Source organism: Pungitius pungitius, chromosome 9, assembly GCF_949316345.1.
Source record: "Pungitius pungitius chromosome 9, fPunPun2.1, whole genome shotgun sequence".
Lineage (NCBI taxonomy): Eukaryota > Metazoa > Chordata > Actinopteri > Perciformes > Gasterosteidae > Pungitius > Pungitius pungitius.
In genome coordinates this window covers 8067749-8089569 of record NC_084908.1, presented here as the reverse complement: position 1 = coordinate 8089569, position 21821 = coordinate 8067749, and the positions used below count along the sequence as shown (strand labels likewise).

Sequence of the window (21821 nt, the reverse complement as noted above, 5' to 3'; positions counted from 1 at the left end):
GTTTTTCCTATATGTCTGTTTTTAATAAAAGAATGAGTATGGAACACTTGTTTTTTTTTTTTTAACATTTTTTTAATGGCATGCACACATTTCATAGATGTGTGTTGGTGATAGGGTCGACTCACCCGATCTGCGTATTGTACGTGCTGACATTAATGGCCTAGTTTCTGCACAGCTTTCCTTGTGTTCAGGCTGGTGTGGATCATACACATGTAGGCAGGGACTCACACTGTAGTCCATACGGTTAAGAATGTAATGCTTCCATGTTTGTAAACTCATTGCTTTAGGCTCTCAACAAATGCTTACAAATAGAAATACTGTAGAAGAATTACATTTTCATTGATCGGTAATGGGTATTTTGTACAATTCAATTGTGTGAAAATCTATGAAAGAAAACAAACATTGCACATACAGAATACCACCCAGTGACACATGGAACCTGTTCCTGGTCAATGAGTCAGGATGTATCTGTACACCGTGGTTTCATATTCAGCCAGACTTCCTGTTAAGTGTGAATTTTAGCAATGATAGAATATTAACCTTGGAAAGATTACATCTTTATAGTCAAGACTCTTTACAGAAGTATTTCCGATATTTAAAAAAATGATTAAGTCTTGACAAATAAAGGCTATTAATTTCAAGATAGCACCAAGATTAGAGAAAAGGACAATCTGCTGGCCAGATTCCATTAACAAAAAGTTAATTAAAAAGTATTCATTCACATGTGGAATCGGAACACATTGGCATTTTAGGAGCTTTGGAGACGACTCATTTTGGTCAGGTTCTATGTTTCTGAAAGCCAACTCCAGGTTAAGGAACGGAACAATGAACAAAGAAGGTCACGCTTGCATCTCTTCTTCTCTTCCCATAACCGTAGCCCCATTCACACTGCTTGTTCAAGGCACCGTTATTCCACCTCACTGTTTTTTTAGAAAAAAAAAAAAAAGGTTTTCTTAATCCAGCCGCTGGATTAACTTCTCCTCCATCATACAGTAGAGGGCAATGTGCGACAGGTCAGAGATGAAGGCGTCACAGGCTCGTCTGCTGATGCTCTTACAGCCTCTGAGGTCCAGCAGAGCCAGAGAGGAAAGACGCTTCAGGTAAGACAGACAGCCGTCTGTCAGCTCACTGCAGCCTGGACACACGGAAAAACACAGCCAAGAGGTCAGCAGCTGCTTCCAGTTATGTATAGTTGACAAACAGCATGCTCACACAAAACTTTGGTACGGTTAAAATACTGGTTTGAGGCGTCTAAAAGTGTCACTGACATCCCTGCACAGCCACCCTTTCTCTCATGCAAACTATCAATTTCAGGTGTTGCATTCTCCCACAGTCACACATTAACTATCTAAGTTTAATAGTTAACAATAACATAATCTTTCTATTAAAAGTTCAAAGTCAGTATTTCAAAATCCCAGATATATTTAGCGACTTAGTGAACATTAAGACTAGTTATGTTAAAAGATGATTAGGAAAGGAACGGCCACACGTAAGCAGCCAGCTGGCATGAGCCAAACACCCACCTGCCAGTGTGAGTTCTGTGAGACTGTTGCGGGTGTGAGTCCCAGCTGCTGCCAGCAGGGCGATAGAGGAATCTGTTATGTCCTTGCAGTGAGCCAGGTCCAGTCTCTCCAGCTGGGGCATGTGGCGTTGGAGCAGTCTGAGAGTGGAATCGCTGATGTCTAGGCCAGACAGACGCAGCGTCACCATGTTCCTCAGCCTGCTGCGAGACGACTCAGAACCTAGAGAAAAAAGCAGAGGGAAATTTAAGCTGGATAGAACAATTTTAGAGACATAGGATTCATTTTAGTAAACGGTGGACACATGGCGCTCTCTGCTCCTATCAGAGAGCTCATGAAGCATTGTGGGACTACAGCCGATGGGCATTAGTAACATCTTCTGCTACTGACCAGGTGGGATGAGGATCTCTTTAATTTGGGCATCTTTCATGCCTTCACACCAGCGCAGGTCCAGCAGCCGCAGGTAGGGCAGAGTGGGAGAGACCATTGCTGACAGACAGGGCCAGGACAGACCAGCTACCCTCAGCTCCCTGAGACCTGGACAGAGAGAGAGGAAGTGTATTGAGTAGGGTTGGGTAGAGAGAACCGGTACCACTACAGCACTTAAGCTCTTATAAAGGGGAAACACCAAGTTACTAAACTGTAAACAGTTAATATATTGTTTATAGTTTGAAGTTAAAAAGTTCAAGGCAGTAGTTTGAAACCAATGATTTTTATTTCTTTATATTTACAGTATTGTTTAAACAGTTACTATATTGTTCAATTTGAAGAAAAAATGTTGCTGTGGCATTAAAAAACTACTTTTTTGTTTCAATCATTGTTTTGTGCTTTAAAAAAACCCCAAAGTATCAATTTATGCTGCGTTCACACCAAACGCCTCAAACGCTCCAAACGCGCCGCAGGACTCTCCAAGTCCATTTGTGGTCAATTTGCGTAATCGCGCCCGACGTGACAGAGAGGGGCCGTGGATTATCAGCCTGAAACAGTTTGACTTTCCGCCATTGTTTTTCCTCTGCAAACATAGCGACTCTGTACTTGTTACATACATTACATGTCATTAAGCTGACGCTTTTATCCAAAGCGACTTACAATAAGTGCATTTCCACATAGAGATACAAACTCAGAAGAACAAGTAACAAGAAAGTACAATTTTCATCAAATAAGCAGTTTCAAAACATGTTAAAGAAAAGTGCCATCATAAGTACAATTTAAGGGCTACCATTTGTTCGACTTGTTGTGGTCCTACTGACGTCGGACCTTCAAACGTGTTTTTGTACTAAATAGCATCGGCTTCCTCGGTACATGGTGCTAGTCGTTAGCCCGTTTGATAGCTAGTTGGCTCGGATCGCCGCTGCGTCATACTTCCACGCCGAGGGAACTGTCCCGTGGAGCGACATCGTGTGCTCAAGCACAACCAAACGGCCACACACACATTATTATTGAGCAAACGACCTTAATGTTACTTAACATTAAGTAGTGTGTCGTTAAACAATAAAAGTACCCTACACGTTATTGTACTATATTCAGAGCAGTGACGGGATGTTGTGAAAGGCACATATGGTTATATGCTGTTAAAAGAGGTCTTTCCCGGACCGGTCGCAATGTAACAGTTAAATGGAAACTTAGGTTTACCAGGATGTATCGTATAGCTCGGGATACCGGTGTCTGGGAGCATCTCGGCGCTGATAGGCTATCGCGCCACAGCGTTTTGTCGCTAAAGATGGAATATTTGAACTTTGGTGTTTGGGCGACTTCGCGCAAACCTGACGCTCGAAACACAAGAAACGCACGACTCAACCGCAGATTTGCGTCCCTCCAGCATCATCGCGTCTGTGCAGAGACTTTGTATGTAATCCTGTCGCGCAAAACTCTGGTGACGCGCTCCTGTGAACGTACCATTAGGCACCGGTATCGAAAAAAAACCTACGATACCCATCCCTAGTATTTCGACGTGTTGGGACAGGGGGTTCTGTGTGTGTGTGTGTGTGTGTGTGTGTGTGTGTGTGTGTGTTTCCCCTACCTGGGAGCCTTGTGAGCAGACAGTTGAGCTGTCTCTTGGCCAGGGGGGTCCAGGACAGGTCCAGAGAGGTTGGCTGTCGTTTAATGATGCCGGCCAGTGCCAGGTTACTGAGCGGGCTGCACCGACTCACGTCCACGTGACTCCACAGACGCTTGTCACAGGTCCTGCCCATGACAGGGACACAAGGTTGGTGTAATTACACTCACCGGCCACTTTATTAGGTACACCTGTCCAACTGCTCGTTAACACTTAATTTCTAAGCAGCCAATCACATGGCGGCAACTCAGTGCATTTAGGCATGTAGACATTGTCAAGACAATCTCCTGCAGTTCAAACCGAGCATCAGTATGGGGAAGAAAGGTGATTTGAGTGACTTTGAACGTGGCATGATTGTTGGTGCCAGAAGGGCTGGTCTGAGTATTTCAGAAACTGCTAATCTACTGGGATTTTCACGCACAACCATCTCTAGGGTTTACAGAGAATGGTCCGAAAAAGAAAAAACATCCAGTGAGCGGCAGTTCTGTGGGCGGAAATGCCTTGTTGATGCCAGAGGTCAGAGGAGAATGGCCAGACTGGTTCGAGCTGATAGAAGGGCAACAGTGACTCAAATAACCACCCGTTACAACCAAGGTGGGCATAAGAGCATCTCTGAACGCACAGTACGTCGAACTTTGAGGCAGATGGGCTACAGCAGCAGAAGACCACACCGGGTGCCACTCCTTTCAGCTAAGAACAGGAAACTGAGGCTACAATTTGCACAAGCTCATCGAAATTGGACAATAGAAGATTGGAAAAACGTTGCCTGGTCTGATGAGTCTCGATTTCTGCTGCGACATTCGGATGGTAGGGTCAGAATTTGGCGTCTACAACATGAAAGCATGGATCCATCCTGCCTTGTATCAACGGTTCAGGCTGGTGGTGGTGGAGTCATGGTGTGGGGAATATTTTCTTGGCACTCTTTGGGCCCCTTGGTACCAATTGAGCATCGTTGCAACGCCACAGCCTACCTGAGTATTGTTGCTGACCATGTCCATCCCTTTATGACCACAATGTACCCAACTTCTGATGGCTACTTTCAGCAGGATAAAGCGCCATGTCATAAAGCTGGAATCATCTCAGACTGGTTTCTTGAACATGACAATGAGTTCGCTGTACTCAAATGGCCTCCACAATCACCAGATCTCAATCCAATAGAGCATCTTTGGGATGTGGTGGAACGGGAGATTCGCATCATGGATGTGCAGCCGACAAATCTGCGGCAACTGTGTGATGCCATCATGTCAATATGGACCAAACTCCCTGAGGAATGCTTCCAGCACCTTGTTGAATCTATGCCACGAAGAATTGAGGCAGTTCTGAAGGCAAAAGGGGGTCCAACCCGTTACTAGCATGGGGTACCTAATAAAGTGGCCGGTGAGTGTACAAGCCGTGTGGTAGCGCTACCTTCAGCTAAGCACAAGACTCAAAACATACTGTCCGGAGAGTAAAAGAGGGCGACGTACCACTTGTACCAGGCCTTGCAGACGGTCATGCAGGCCAGCAGCTCGGCTCTGTTCAAGTAGCTGAAAACAGACACCCACACCTCCTTTTCCCCTCCTCTCTCGTTACCCACATCCTTGAAGGACGGCAGGGACAGCAGGGAAGGCGGAGACAGAGCGGAGGACGCAGGAGGAGCAGCGGCCTCTTCTTCCTCTGAAGAAGTTGAGGAGTGATCCCTAAAGCCTCTGTGGTCACCCCGCAGACGTGGCCTACAAAATAGGCAGTAAAGGAATTTGAATTCAATTTTAGGAATCAAATGAGAGTACGGTTATTCAACAGTATGTAACAGAGTTGTTAGAATAAGTCTTACAGTGTTCTAACCCATAAGGCTGATGGGAGAAATGACCCAGCTCAAGTGTCTTAACTACTATGAGCCAGCCAAAGGAAAGAATACTAAAGTGGAGATAATGACGCTTGTGAGTGGAACCACACTGATGAATGTTTCTGTTGGGATGGTGGTGGAAAGTTAATGATGACCTTCATCCAAACAAGTTTTAGATTGGCTTTCAGTGATCTGATGCTCAATAGAAATGATTTATTAAAAAGTCCCTAAAAATGAACTACAATATTTCTGGGGCACAATGTTTCAGTCTGAATGGTAGAGGTGAAATCTGCAATCAAATTAATTGAAATTTTATGAAACAAGAATAATTGTGATCAATATATTTGTTTGAAGTCACTGTTGTAAAATAACTAGTTACTAAAGTATAATAACACTGATCGCAAAACACCCAGATCCTCTAACCTGAGCTTGTGTCTTTGGTCTCAAAGCAAATGTGTATGCGAGCTCTGCATGTGTTGCGGTTTCACATGAATCCATTTTAGGTCAGGAATAATGTTCATGTATCCACCGATTTGGATGGTGTGTTGAGCTCTACCTGCCAGGTCCTCTTGGGGTTACTCCGTCAGAGGTGGTGTCAGTGCTCCGGAGTCTGGAAGCTTTGGATGGCGCAGTCTTTCTCTGGATGAAGCCCTGGAGACCAGCAGCCCCTCCGGCTGTCCTCAGACCCATGGCTGCCTCTAGCTTTGGAACAATGGAGCCTGGGGAGAGCACAACATATCTGTTAGAAAACACACACACATACTTTTCTGTGTTGATATGGAAGACATCCAACTTGCCAGCATACCAGCGTGTGTCTTGGCCTTGTGGGGGCGCTGTAGAGTGACAGTCAGATAGGAGCCACTCAGCAGGTCATCATTTAGATCTGAAACAAGGAGGACTGGAGGTTCTGGGTCCGAATCCCAGCGCCCTTCCTCCTCCTCGTCCTCCTCATCTTCATCTTCCAGCATGTCCATTTCCTCTTCTTCGCGGTCAAACTCCTGTCCCTCACTGTCCTCATCATCATCATCATCAGTCCTGTGCTTCCTTCTACGCTGGCAATGCAGTCTCTCTTTGTCCAGATCTTCACTGTCCTCTTCTTCGTCATCCTCATCATCATCGTCATCCTCATCGTCGTCATCGTCGTCGTCGTCATCGTCGTCCGACTCCTCGGATTCGTCTCTTCGCTGCATCCGAGAGCCTCCCCTCAACCTCACCCCTCGCCCCCTCCGCCCTCCCTCCCTCATGCCCATCCCCCGCTTTAGCTTGAGGGCGCCGGAGGAGCCAGAAGACACGAGCCCTCCTCTGCTTCCTCTGTGGGCCGAGCTTCCTCTCAGCAGGCTTCTCCGGTTGGCACCAAACCCCCTCCTGGAGGAGTGGCTGCCCCGGGAATTTAGAGCCATCTTCCCTCTGTGAGGAGCTGCAGAAATGGAGGGTGAGAAACAAGTCATCACACAGCAAAAGTTGGAATTCAAGACCTCCAGCCCTCAGAGCAATATTTTGAACTGTATTTTGTGATGAATCACTAAAAGTGAGTGTCCCCTCTTCACAAAGACCAAACCTTCATCGTCGTCTTCGTCGTCGTCACTGGCGGAGTCATCTCCGTCGCGGCTGTGTCTCTGCCGTCGGTAGATTTTTGCCATGCGAGCATCCAGCAGGGTGGAAGATTTACGTTTCTGGACATGGGGGTAAGAAGACGAGGCACGAATGGAGGGAAGGGTAGAAAGAACCATGAAATGGAGCAAAGTATGTTGAAAGAGAGCCAGAGAGAAGAACAAAAATGAATATAGAGTATTTTGAAATGTGCAGGTTGTAGTAGGAAGGCAACAGCAATAACTCACCGCTGGAACGCCTTCACTTCTGTCTCCTTTGTACTGCTGGAAGGAAAAGGAAAGAATGTCAACATCAGCGGTAGCTTAAGAAAGAGAAGAATCTCAAAGAGTTTTACCTGGTCATTGGGCTTCACATCATTATTAGTCGCTGTAACTGAAGCTCCCATTATGAGCTGATAACTCATTCTGATCATTTTCTTGTCAGTAGTCTCAAAAGATTATACTAAAAATACTTTGGATTTATTGAATGAAGAATTCACCCTAGAACCATCAGTCTTAGTGTAGTTACATGCACATAACGTACTTAAGGTGGTAGAAGGTCACAAAACAAGAACATGAAGTGATGTAGTGTATCCTTTGCTGAATATCTAACAGATCATTATGCTCTAAACCACCCACTAAAAAAACCCACATACACAGAGCATCTTTGGTGCAACTGTTAACCACTAACAATATTATATGCTCGACATCAAATTTTGAAAGTCACCATTACAACTTATCAACCATTGAAGTACTTTTTACTGCCACATGCACACAGAAACAAAAACCTTTTAGGTGAGCAGCAATGTGCAATTGCACAATGAAGAGAATATTGCTAATTTCTATTATTGATATTTCAACGTGCCTGGGGCACAAGAGATGTACATTAAATATCTTCACCAAGCAAGAGAGGTAGATTTTTTGGACTTTTTGCTTGTAATATATAACTCACAGAAATGCTCAGAAAAAACATTTCCCTGTTGAAGGATCTCTACAATATTCAAATAATTGATATAAAAGCCAACAACTAAATGCCATGTAAAGATAGCACAGACCTTTTAGGGCTTGTGAGCTTTCCCAAAGCGATCGTCTGCACTGATCTCACTGTGGTTTCCACCATGCTGACTGATGGCGTCGTCACAGAAACATAGCATCCAACCACCAAACACTATTCGCTCTATCGGCTGCCACTACCTGGACACACGCCTGTGGAGACATCGCATTCTAAATCTTACATCTAAAAATTGATTATTACCTCCTCAAAATTAATTTAAAAATGTGGAGTTTGAATCCATAATTACACTCACCGGCCACTTTATTAGGTACCCCATGCTAGTAACGGGTTGGACCCCCTTTTGCCTTCAGAACTGCCTCAATTCTTCGTGGCATAGATTCAACAAGGTGCTGGAAGCATTCCTCAGGGAGTTTGGTCCATATTGACATGATGGCATCACACAGTTGCCGCAGATTTGTCGGCTGCACATCCATGATGCGAATCTCCCGTTCCACCACATCCCAAAGATGCTCTATTGGATTGAGATCTGGTGATTGTGGAGGCCATTTGAGTACAGCGAACTCATTGTCATGTTCAAGAAACCAGTCTGAGATGATTCCAGCTTTATGACATGGCGCATTATCCTGCTGAAAGTAGCCATCAGAAGTTGGGTACATTGTGGTCATAAAGGGATGGACATGGTCAGCAACAATACTCAGGTAGGCTGTGGCGTTGCAACGATGCTCAATTGGTACCAAGGGGCCCAAAGAGTGCCAAGAAAATATTCCCCACACCATGACACCACCACCACCAGCCTGAACCGTTGATACAAGGCAGGATGGATCCATGCTTTCATGTTGTAGACGCCAAATTCTGACCCTACCATCCGAATGTCGCAGCAGAAATCGAGACTCATCAGACCAGGCAACGTTTTTCCAATCTTCTATTGTCCAATTTCGATGAGCTTGTGCAAATTGTAGCCTCAGTTTCCTGTTCTTAGCTGAAAGGAGTGGCACCTGGTGTGGTCTTCTGCTGCTGTAGCCCATCTGCCTCAAAGTTCGACGTACTGTGCGTTCAGAGATGCTCTTATGTCCACCTTGGTTGTAACGGGTGGTTATTTGAGTCACTGTTGCCCTTCTATCAGCTCGAACCAGTCTGGCCATTCTCCTCTGACCTCTGGCATCAACAAGGCATTTCCGCCCACAGAACTGCCGCTCACTGGATGTTTTTTCTTTTTCGGACCATTCTCTGTAAACCCTAGAGATGGTTGTGCGTGAAAATCCCAGTAGATTAGCAGTTTCTGAAATACTCGGACCAGCCCTTCTGGCACCAACAATCATGCCACGTTCAAAGTCACTCAAATCACCTTTCTTCCCCATACTGATGCTCGGTTTGAACTGCAGGAGATTGTCTTGACAATGTCTACATGCCTAAATGCACTGAGTTGCCGCCATGTGATTGGCTGCTTAGAAATTAAGTGTTAACGAGCAGTTGGACAGGTGTACCTAATAAAGTGGCCGGTGATTGTATTTTTAAACTGTGAAACACAAGGCCTTTGTTTTATATTTAGCAACTTAAACGACAGGAGGTTTTGCAGACAGTCGGTTACTTACAATGAAACAGAATATCAGCTGGGGAGTTGAAACTAAGAGAGGACACCGAAAAAACACCGGCTCCTTTAACATCTTTTTTGTTGAAGAATTGGAAACCAATGTTTCCAATAATGCACTGACAATACAAATACACTAACAATCTAAAAAGTAGCACAGAAAACAATCATTTTAAAGTTGCCATACTAAGCATCGTCCTTTATGGTGAACAATTTGAAACCCACGTATCCATGTGTCCATGGGCGAGACACTTGACCCCAACATTGCCCCTATAGCTGTGACTACAGTGTGTGAATGCTAGTTACTGATGGGCATGTGGCTCTGTGTATGGTAGCTCCTGTCATCAGTGTGAATGGATGAATGATGACATGAAGTGTTAACGAGCATTGAGTGGTCAGAAGACTAGAAAAGCCCTATACAAGTACAGTCCATTTACCATAGAAACCAATCTGAACTGAAGGCAGATCAGATTCTCAAATGAAAACGAATATGAGTCAGAGAAAAGACACAACTCTTGTAAGAAATATAAACAATAAATTCTTAAGAAATCAGTTTTTCAGCAACTAGATCAATTTAACACTAACATTAACATCAAGAGCTGTGTCTGTTCTCTTAAAGGGTGCGGTGCAATCGACAGACTGGTGGATGAACTCCGAGTAGGCGGCACCTCTCACCAGTCTCGAGCTGATTGGCTGAGAAGGCAGAGGGGCCGCCACCAAAAGAAGTGACGCTGAGGAGGAGGAAGAGCAGGAAGGAAGAGGAGAATGGGGAGAGAAGAAACCACAGCGGACCACCTCCCCATCCTGGTGGGTACCCACAGGACCCCCTAATGTAGCAGAGGCCCCGGGGCCCAGTCTGAGAACCAGGGGGCCTGGGGGACGGTTGAGCTGCGGGTGGCCGGCAGCCAACGATTCATCGCTGCCTGATGACTGACGGAGTTAAACCAAACTCAAACAAAACGGTAAAGTAAAGCCACCAACAAACAAAACAAGGAATGAAGAACAAACAGACAGGAGACACACGATACCCATTAGCGTCGACACACAAGTGTGTGTGAACTGCCGGATAATAACAGACTGTGAAAAGTGCGAGAGAGAGCAGACATGTCTGCAAAGACCCTCAGACGTCTGTGTAAAGCAGTGGACCACATATGCACACATTATGTAGTAAACCCTGACATTGTGTGTGTGAGATAGTTTGTTGATAAGAACTTTTGTACCTCGGGGTCAGTGATCCCTTGGACACACTTTGGACACTCCCAGCAACTAGGAAGGTCTTTATTCACCACTCCTTCCCCCTGCACCTGCGGAGGTAGATGATGCACACATAATATTAGTGTGATCAAGAGAAGTAATAAAAGGATATTTAGGAGTAAAACAAGACTAGAACCCTGTGCACTAATAGCTACACAACTTGTATTTGGAGGATCAGTGAGATATATGACCCATGAGGTCTAAAATGCATCACATTCAGGGGGGGGGGGTACTTTCAGTTCAGTGTGTGTCTTTTCGCTGCTGTCATGCAATGAGCTGTTCCACATCACTAAACGTGACAGCAAGTTAAAACATGTATTGGGGATCTTTTTGCTTGTGGGAATTTGAGGGAGCGTGTACCGTGAGGCAGGCAGGGTGGACTATCTGTGCACAGTTGGAACATTCCATCAGAGTTAGGGAGGGGTCTCCAGATTCCTCCTGATTAGGCTCCTTGCAGATCTCACACACTGCAGACAGAGGAAGGCCCGGCTGCAGGAGACGCAGAGGAAAATTATGTTTTTTAAATCCAACCTACACAAATCAAAACTATGAAAACTATACCCACAGAGAGACACTGTCGTAGAACACAGGTCTGCTTGAGTTTCCCCGGCCCTCCAAACTTCTTCATGTCTCTGCAGAAGTTACAATCTCCACACTCTGGTCTCATACAGGCTTCACAGCGCTTACACCTGCAGAGAAGAAACACCACAGCAGATACAACTTTCTAATGATTATTATTGTAAAATGGTCAGATTAGTGATGGCTCCAAACAACTAGTGTTTCCTGAGCTAAATTAGGAAGGCCTACCACGGGGGGGTCACCAATAGGCGGACCGCGCTCTGGTTATGGGTCGAGATGCCGTTGGGATCCGGACTTGGACAAATACCTCCGGTAGATCCTTTAAATTCTAACATTTTAACCGGCCCAGATTTTCCTGCCTTTAAGGCACCACCCGACCAATTGCATCACGTGATGTTACTCAGTAGGGCTGGGCAGTATTGCCAAAAATTCATATCCTGGTTTTCTGATCTAATTTACGTCTGATTTCTCACGAACAAAAACCCTCCAAAAGACACAGCTTCTTGGGTACAAGTTGTGTTGGTGCATCTCCGGTACCTTGGTTTTGCTTCTGCATCGCTCTTTTCTGTGTTTTCATGTAGCAAGTTTTTTCTTCTTGTGATAGCGGGCAAGCTGTACCCAGCAGGCAGTTTGTAATAATATAATTTTATAAAATTACTCTGCCAAATTGTTTACGTGTCACCTACTGTTTTACTCTGTTAAAGAGTGTTAGTTGTGGGTTAATAATGGTTGTTATAAAGTTATAACCATGACTCACTCTCAACACACCCAAGACAAGATGTTCCGATCGCTCAAACCTCGCCGATGAACAATATTATTTGCTACCTGCCGATTAGTGAGTAACGGTTGTTACGGCTATTCACCGCTATGACGTATGAGAAAAATTCATACCGTAAGGAATTTTATACCAGTATACCATCCAGCCCTACTAATCACACAATCAAAAATGGGTATCCCAATAATCGTTGCAAATCCAGTGACATACACAAACACAGTTGAGTTGCATTTTGACTGACATTTCTTAACAATTGAATGAACTGAATGAAGTACTTTTGTTGTACATTGTATTTTATAATCCAAATCTTTTTTCATTTAACTAAATCACAGAATAACTGTTAATCATAATAGACTAGGTTGTAATAATAGACAATTGTTGATTCAACTCTCAAGGATATTACATTATTTTCATGTTCTTTGTAAGAGAAAATTGTCTCAGTGAACCATGCTGAATCATAATTGAATAACACTTTGTTACCTGACCCTGCGCCGTCTCAGCACGGACATGGAGGAGGCCGGTTTCTGGGGTCGTGGGATTATGGGAGTAGACGGAAATTTAGGACGAGGAGGAGGTGGAGGGGGGGGAGGAGGCTGGTACCATTTGGGCTGGTGAGGAGAAGCAGAAAATGTAAGAGGGGTTAGGCAATAAAAGGAAAAATAGAATGTGGGGGCAAATGTGAGTCCGTTGGATTCCTCATTTCTTTGACCAGCACACAATTTCCTTTCTATCGATCCAAATGAAAATTGTGCCAATGCTGGCAAAATATAAATACATGCTTGTCACGATTCGATGCCTACCCAATGCCCCGGGTCGACGAACTCCTGGACCGGCTGGGCACTGCACGTTTTTTTACGACCCTGGATTTAACTAAGGGCTACTGGCAGATTCCCCTGTCGCAAGAGTCCAAAGAGAAAACTGCTTTCTCCACTCCGTATGGTTTGTACCAATTAACCATGCTTCCCTTTGGCCACCTGGGTGGAGCATGTGCGGCGGGTGGGTGCAGTGCTGGAGTCGCTGAGGCGGGCCGGGCTCACCGCCAACCCGAGGAAGTGTGCAGTTGGACGGAGGGAGGTACGGTATCTGGGGTACCACTTGGGGGGCGGGCAGGTGCGCCCTCAGGTGTACAAGACAGCAGCTATTGCGGCCTGCCCGCGTCCCAAGACGAAAAAAGAGGTGAGGCGGTTTCTAGGGCTGGCGGGGTATTACAGGCGGTTCATCCCCGGCTTCGCGGACCTCACCAGCCCCTTGACCGACCTGACCCGGAAAGGTGCGTCAGAGTCCAGTGGTCGGAGCAGTGCCAGCGGGCGTTTGAGAAGGTAAAACAGACTCTCTGTGGGGAACCGCTCCTCCACACACCTAACTTCTCTCTCCCCTTTACTCTGCAGACCGACGCGTCGGACAGAGGGCTGGGGGCCGTTTTGTCCCAGGAGGTGGAGGGGGTCGACCGCCCCGTGGTTTACATCAGCCGGAAACTGTCGGAAAGAGAGGCCAGGTACAGCACGGTGGAGAAGGAGTGCCTGGCCATCTGGTGGGCGGTGGGCTCCCTGCGCAACTACCTCCTGGGACGCTCATTCACCCTCTGTTCGGACCACGCCCCGCTCCAATGGCTCCACCGCATGAAGGATACTAACGCCCGGATCACTCGGTGGTATCTGGCTCTACAGCCTTTTAACTTCAAGGTGGTCCATAGGCCGGGGGCGCAGATGGTCGTGGCGGACTTCCTCTCCCGCCCTCTTGAGGGAGGGGGAGGGGGGGGAGTAGGCTAGGCCGGACGGCTCCCCGGCCTACGTTGGGCGGTGGGGGTATGTGGTGGTGGGCGTGGTTTTGGCTTGGCTGCAGGGGAGAAGAGAGGGGGAGTGGTTCCGGGAACGGGGCCAGGTGGAGGCAATGAGCCTCAGCTGGGGGGGAAATAATCTCTAATTGTGTCCCCATATAAGATCCAGGGAGGCGGCGAGCGGGGTGGAACGAGCGAGCCGGACGCCTCACAACTGGAGCACGAGCTTTATTCGAGAAATAAAAACATTCAAACTGGACTTTCCGCTGCCTTCTTCCCGAGCCCTCATACCCACGCGTTACAATGCTGAACCACATTTGGAAGCTGCTCTGCACTCTAGGTTTTCCGCCCCACTCCAACCTGCCACCTACATACCGATGTAAATCTCAGAAACAGTCATGAAAGAATGTGTGATATTGAAAAAAAGTTGAATAGATTTTAAAAAGCTAAATTTAAAAAAAAAATGTTTTTGTCAATATAAGTTCAAATGGTGGCTGTAGCTGAACGATTGAGGAAGAAAAAGGATTTGAAGGTTGAATCAGTTTAAGAGGATTTAAAAAAAAAAAACTCCATTGCTAAAACTATTGTTAATCTTGATTTATATTAATTCAGGCATAAGAGGTAGAAAGCTGAAATGCCATAGCACCCCTCTCCTGATGGAGGTGAATATTAGAACAGTGGAATGGTTTGTGTTGCTGAAAATATGAAGGAGGAAAAGAAGTCCAAAATAAGTACGGAAGAAATAGAAAAAGAAGACAGGAATAAAGACTGGAAGAACAATTGTTGGAATTAATAGTGCTGAAGCAGCATTCCAACAACTAAAAATATGTAATTGTGTGAATCTTGATTTGTCGGATTTGCTAAACACTTTTTAATTTAAACCCTGAGAGATGGTTTCTTTATTACTATTATTCTGTAAAGATATTAAGTCATTTAGCCTAAAAGTAAAGACTGCTTACTCGCTTCGGCCACTTGACGATAGGAATTCCGGTGAAGGAGAGCTTCTGATTGTCATTGGCATGTTCCTTCAGCAGAGCCTGCCGGACCGAAAAGACAAAAGTGGTAGGTGAAAAAGCACTTCAAACACTTCAAAGAGATCTGCCTCATATATTAAATTTGTTCCAACTGACAAACAGCAGCCATACCTTTATGTGTGTGATGAGTGCCGGGGCGTTGTGTATGCCTGCTGGGACGCACTTTTTGTTGGAGGGCAGCGCCTCCAGTTTACCCAGCAGGTTCCACATTCCCTCCAACTCGAAGGCAGTCAACAGAACTTTCACTGCAGGCTTGTCGGACTGCTGCTCCGAGGCCTCTTCTTCACTGCAACCCTCCTCTTCCTCTTCTTCCTCCTCCATTAGCATCGGCTCACTGACTGCATCTGAGCCGCACGGCTTTTTCAGACCTGAAGGAAGGAGTGAGACACGCGTTCGTCCAATACATCGAACCCCCCCCCGCACCCACTGCCATGTTTGCCGGTGTTCGTACCAATGCCCAGTGTGTGCTTCTGAAACTCTGGGGTGAGGTAGGAAGTCTTTGTCATGCTGAAGACATAGCGCTCCAGCACGTACCAGCACATCTCGTAGTAGAAGGGGTAACGGAACTTCAAAGGAACCTGCAGTCGAGGGGAAAGAAGCCTTAGCACTGCGCAATTCTGTCATTTACGCCTTGCAAGACAAATTGTTTCCCATACCCGTGTTCTGTCTTCTATATTACAGATGCTAAGTTGCATGGGGATGTTGAAGCTGTGCAGGAAGTTTCCCCCAAACACCATGGAGTCCGTTGGGGTGTAGACGGCATGAATCCAACCTGAGTATAACACATACAAAGTATTCTATTGTCAAAGTGAGTGGGTGAGTGAGTGAGTGAGTGAGAATTAAAAGTATACCTGAAGGTATGATGAAGGTGCAGCCCTGCTTTAGCTCAATCCTTTGGCAGTCAGATGCTCTGTCTCCGAGGAATATGTCCCCCTGTTTCCCTGACAGCACCCAGTTCTCATACAGCTCCAGGTTCTGAGGAGTGGGGGGGATCAGCCAGAACACCTGAAAAAAAACAATTGCCATTCAAATCAAAACCACATGTTAACAACCTGAGGTAACGTGCTAGTTGTTTATCTAGTAAAACAAAATTGTACAAGTGCAATTACAGGACTTTACCATTTCAATCTTTGAAAGATGATAAGATCATTCATTTTATTTGTTAAAATCCCCCCCCTTTAATGAGCCTGAATTGGAAACCCCACCTTGCCTCCTCTGAGAATGTGGTACCACACCGAGGTCCCTCCAAAGTCAATGTGAAAGTCAGTGTAGCAGCCCTCAACACTCATCAGACAGTATCTGCAGGGACACACAAGCATCGGCAATGTTTCATATGTGTAAATTGACAACTAATTCCATCAAAAATAAGGAGTAATTCTTGCTCTCAAATATTTGACATTTAAAGAGAAGTAAGTGGACTTACTTCTGAACTTTGGGGTATTGCATGTCAGTGATAGAGTTGGTTGAGTCTCTCTGTCTTTCCTTCAGGTGACGAGGCCACATGTTGTCAACCCAATCTATTAGATCGACCTGCACACCCACACACAATAGAAGAAAGACAGAATGTTGGAATATTTGGTTTTAGTCAATGAAATTGAAGCTTTCCAGCTGTCGTTCTTGAGACACCTCAGTATTAACACATTTCATCAAGAGGCTAAGATTTGAGACATGACACTTTTCCATATTAGGATAAGTTGACATTTGTCAGGACTAAGATATAAAACAAAAACAGTTCAAGCTATATCTGGACCTTGACTAAACCATCCTGCTTAAAGGCCTTTATGTATATGTTATCTACAGTATATATATCGCAGACTTTTGAGCAGCAACTCAGTCATAACATCCTGTGTGTCCTGATGATTGATTTTGGTTTAGTCAATCTTTTCTTACACAGACAGACCTGTAACTCTGGAAACAGACAACACACTACCATTTTGAGCCACCTGTAGACGCTGAAATGCTTTAATTTGTATGCACACAAACATGAGCCTTTCATTGAGTGTGATTGCGAGTGTGGGTGTGTGTGCATACCGTGGCAGGTCTTTGAACCAGGTTCTCCAGCTTAGTGTGGCTGAACTCGAGGCTGATAACATTATAAAGCTTTTCTCTTAGAGACGGCGGAGTCTCATAGTAACGTGTCCATTGGGCCATGGACATCTCCGTCCCCTTCTGAGTGCTCACATCCATCACATCGATCATCCGTCTGCTGCCTGTGGAGGATGAGAAGTATAAACACATACCATTCCGATACCCTATTGGTTTCTCCACGATGTGCCTGCAGATCAGTGACGCTGAGTGTGAAAAGTGGAAAGATCCTTTTCCAGAACGGCACAAGCAGATCTTAATTAGGTATTTAGCGACATGGACCCTCCTCCTCCTCAAATTCCATGTAACGTTAAATGAGTATCTTCATGACCATCGGTTTGCTGTAAATGTTTTTTTTTTAGGGCTGTCAAACGATTTTCAAACGAAAACATTTTTTTTTAAAGAATTTTCAGTGGATTAATCAGGATTAATCACTATTTGCAATTACACCTGAATCCTAACCATTTTTTCTTTCTGAAATGCATACTAAAGATAAATAACAGGACACAGATACATAATTATCATTATCATCATTATTATTTTTTACATAAATACATGTTATTGATATTTGACTTGGTTTAATTCATTCCAGAAAATAATCAAATCAATGTTATTTGATAAGTTACAGACTGATTTCCCTGCATGGCTCTAGAAGGGTCTCGAGCCTCTGCAGTTTATGCCACTCTGCTGCGGTCGGCAAAACGAGTTTGTGCTCCTGATGGTCCAGGGCTGCGATGACCAGACAGGTCAACCCTCCCGAATTTCAAAGCCCCTCCCGAAAATCTCCCGGACCGACCTTTCTCCCGAATTTCTCCTGATTTCCACCCGTCACTGGGCGCGCCGAACAATATTAAAGGTTACACCTTGAAGTCGAGCGCGGCAATTAGAAGGGAAAAAGACTGGCGCTGCAAATAAAACTGCTAGCACCCCCCCCCCCCTACCTGCAGGTGGCAGCAATGTGTTGTATAGGATGAAGTGCATTCCCTAGAGGAAGAGGTTCTTTCCGGACCTGAATAATTTGTCACACTGCGCATGCGTGAAATGTGTTAAAAAATTGACGTAATTAACGACAAACAACTAATTAACGTCGTTAACGCGCTATTTTTGACAGCCCTAGTTTTTTCTAACTTTATTTAGAATCTGGCACAACACAGAGACTTGTAAGTAGCACAGCGTCTAAAATAAAGTGATAAATGTCTTAATGCGAGGCTTTAGAAATGAACACAATGGGATTCTGTATTCGCTCATAAAGCCTGAAGAAACTGGTTATTCAGTGTTTCCCCATCATTATAACAGTGGTTATAAAACCTGAGAATCTATACTTCTACTTGAGTAATGAATGTGAATACTTGACACATCTGTAATCTGTCTCCCAATTCTTAAATGTGTGCTTCAGTTACTGTCATAACATTGTAAATAGAAATAAAAGCAACTTGATATACTTTGATTACTTCATCGACTACATTATTTTGTAAGAAATTAGTCTTTCAAATAATTGAATTGGAATTCCTATTGCTTATATAGATGTTATTCAAAGACATTTTGACTGGAAACACAAAGGATGCCAGGATTTAAAACCAAAGATGTGTAGCGGCATCAATGAATTCATTAAGTAACAAAAAAATCTTACCAACAAACATCTTGACATCATTGACGCTGAAGTCAGGATCAGGCATCCTACAGAACAACATGTTGAAAGTCTTGTTTGGTTCAAACATCAAATCATGTTAATGAAGAATTGGATAAAAGAAGGAAGAAGCAAAACAGATGGATATAGAAACTCAGAAGAAAAGGGGGGAAATCAAGAGGGTGCCTACTTGATCCCCAATCCATCAGGCTTGTCAAAGATGATTGGGTCTCTCAAGCCGCCTCTCTGGATGAACTCATATGTTAAGTCTAAGAAAAAAAAAGAAAAAAGAAAAACAAGTGAAATGTTCAGAGGCCTTCTCTTAGGTCATTTTGAATTTTCTATCATTCATTGTTGGTTGTAACGGGCAGCCAGGAATGGTAAAAAGGTCTTGTGACCCGTTTATTAGCCTTCAGAAGGCAGGACGTCTTATAGAGGACATGTTATGGAAGTTCCGCTTGATAATTTTTTTTTTTTAAACTTCCTGTGATCAATTCGGGTGCAGGTAAACGGGCATGGCTCCTTTACGATTGTTATTTAAATAAATATCTGATTATGCACGACCACCTTAGGAGGCAAAACAATGGTAAATAGGCTTGTCTTTTTGTTCGTTCTGAACAGTTAACGTTAACCTCCTCCAGGAATGAAACGACGGATTATGGCTGCTTTTGGGAATAACAAGAACAGCCCGGTACGCTACAATAACGCTTGTGCCATTTGTTTACCGTTGCCCTAACCAGACAGGAAGAAGATTATTTACAGTAAACAAATACGAGTTGTGAAAAAGGTCTATAAAAAGGACAATAAATAGTATGTCTATAAATGTAAGTCTCCCATCATTGTCTTATGGTGCAGCTCCCAGACTTTCTACTTGATGACATCAAATATTTGACATTTCAATTGAAATTTGTTCAATAATAATTGTTCAAACATAGTGAATGTGTGTCCGCCCACCTCTTCCCTCCATACGCAGGATCCGGTCAGAGCTGAACCTCTCACTGTGGACTTTCTCCGCCAGGTCAAACATTCTCTTTCCATCAATCTCCTCATCTGAAATGCCATCGTCATGGTAACGTCGCCGGGTACTGGCCCGCTGGAATAAAAGAAAGAAGGGAGAATGGTTTAAAAAAAAATAAAAAAATGATAAGGCACGGTTGACAGAAAGGAAACTGCCTAATGGGAGAATAAAAGATTTAAAACACTAAAACAGAAATAGCTTCTTAATAGTTAATGTACAGTATATTGGAAAACAATAAGCAGTGAATAGGGAAGTACAAATAGAAAAAATCCACAGTTGAGAACGATCTGCGTGGAGACCCACCAAGACACAACGATGGATGGAATAATTTATAAAACATTATTTAAAAAATACATATTAATAAAACGTATAATTATTATTGTTTTTATTATTATTATTATAATAATAAAACAACCAGGCCAAGCAAACATTGATTGGATTTATTGGTACTAGAATTTACGTTTAACAAACACCAAAAGTGGTTTAGTTTATTTTTTCCCAAAAAAGGACGTTAAATTGGTTAGGGAACAAACAAACCTTTGTTCACAAGATGAAAGAAAATAAGGGCCAACACCTCCAAACTTACCAGCCTTTTGCTTTGCCTTGGTTTAGAATCAGCCATTACCACTGGGAGTCTAACTATGCAGGTAACAGAGTTTAAGGAGGCATGGCTCGCAGCTGTAAGACCAGCTCTACTTAACTGAGCTTATAACAAGAAAGTCTCAGTGTGACTGGCTACTGGAGGGGACAATAAACAAAAGTTAATCTTTTAGGTGATCCTAACAAACTAACGTTCACCACACAGCTTTGGTGGGAACACGTCTGCTGGAAAGGGGACGATTCAAAGTAACCGGTGCACGACTCGTATGAAAAGGTAAATCAGTGCACTGCTCGAAGTGGGATTTTTACATCAAATTACCATCATCATAAAAAAGACAATACATTGTTGACCTTTGTTTCTTGCAATTTCAAGTCGTGCACAGCTAATGTTTTTTTCAAATCGATAGACAACACAAAATGAGCTAAAGTGGTATTAAATGGTACGAGGCAGATATTTACAATATGCATCGAGTAAAAAATATTTCATGGTTGCTGCTGTTGTTGCTAGTATGGTGTAAAGTTAATGCGGTTTCCGAACAGCCGCCATTTTCCATCTCATCACACAACACAACACGAGCATGACCCGCCCACAAACAGCACAGCGGACCAATCACAGCAATTCTTGCAAGACGTTCCTTGGACTACAGCGGTGTCACTCACGCAAACATATTTTAAAACTGTGATTGGCCAAGTATAACCAATCGACATAAAGTAGCTGACAAGCCACCAATACCGTCACAATTTAAAAAAAGAGTCGCGACTCCATTGGTTAATATATCCCCAATAAGCTCAGCTCAGACACAAGAAAAAGCCAATCACGCGATGATACAAACGCATTGTCCGCCATCCCAAAAATCTGATCTAAATACATTTATAACCAGAGCTGCACAAACACAAATAACGTTACGTTTCGCAATGCTTACTCCCATCTCCGCAAAGGTCCGTAAATGATCAGAGTTGTGTGTTCTTCTGTGGTTCAGCTAGCAGCGGAGAGACACGTTTTCCAGCTCTCACCACAAGGAGGAAGTGCCTGCAGACCCATACATGGAATCACACTCTGCACGCGCGATCAGCAATTGGTGGAAACATGTTGCATCGCTCTTGTGATTGGTGGTAGTGACTTGTCGGTCGAACATCTACGGCGAGCGAGAGGAACATGCGTAATGTTCAGAATGAATGTAACCTAATACAATGTAACGTTAAATAATAATTTGCACGCTAAATAAAAACAGTTACATTGTATTATTAAGCAGTGGAAAAAGCTGATGTTACGTGTCACGCGGGCTAATGAAAGAAAGATGGCCAGAATGTACCATTGTTGAGACCATTCATTTTTCCAAACGTCCAACCTGCACCATGAGACAAAGGAATTGTAATTGTTCACATTTTAATATCAATCTTTTCTTTTCTTCCTTTTCAAAAATAAATGTAGCTTTCTGGAAACCTGGCTGTCACGTGGATGTCCACATCTGACGACCA

The 21821-nt window shown here is 44.2% G+C and overlaps 1 protein-coding gene across 4 annotated transcripts; it reads right to left on the bottom strand.

Moving 5' to 3' along the window:
• Positions 1 to 46: 46 nt before the first annotated feature.
• On the bottom strand, positions 47 to 20889 carry kdm2aa (lysine (K)-specific demethylase 2Aa). 4 transcript variants are annotated; one of them, XM_037472267.2, is made up of 26 exons: positions 20329 to 20889; positions 19679 to 19817; positions 18915 to 18993; positions 18728 to 18774; positions 17044 to 17222; positions 16436 to 16542; positions 16218 to 16311; positions 15864 to 16017; positions 15669 to 15784; positions 15464 to 15590; positions 15124 to 15380; positions 14938 to 15015; positions 12682 to 12809; positions 11413 to 11536; positions 11208 to 11336; positions 10814 to 10897; positions 10269 to 10523; positions 7240 to 7275; positions 6960 to 7074; positions 6207 to 6818; positions 5958 to 6120; positions 5043 to 5288; positions 3541 to 3704; positions 1911 to 2057; positions 1524 to 1742; positions 47 to 1135 (listed from the first exon to the last, which is right to left on the bottom strand). In XM_037472267.2, exons 1-26 carry the CDS (start codon positions 20362 to 20364, stop codon positions 954 to 956), a joined length of 4017 nt encoding a protein of 1338 aa, XP_037328164.2. In that variant the 5' UTR covers positions 20365 to 20889; the 3' UTR covers positions 47 to 953. The 4 variants fall into 4 exon arrangements, with proteins under 4 accessions (XP_037328164.2, XP_037328165.2, XP_062420642.1 ...); XM_037472268.2 differs by lacking the exon at positions 10269 to 10523 and having other exon boundaries at positions 47 to 920; positions 1058 to 1135; positions 20329 to 20888; XM_062564658.1 differs by lacking the exon at positions 10269 to 10523 and having other exon boundaries at positions 47 to 920; positions 1058 to 1135; positions 7240 to 7272; positions 20329 to 20888.
• Positions 20890 to 21821: the final 932 nt, after the last annotated feature.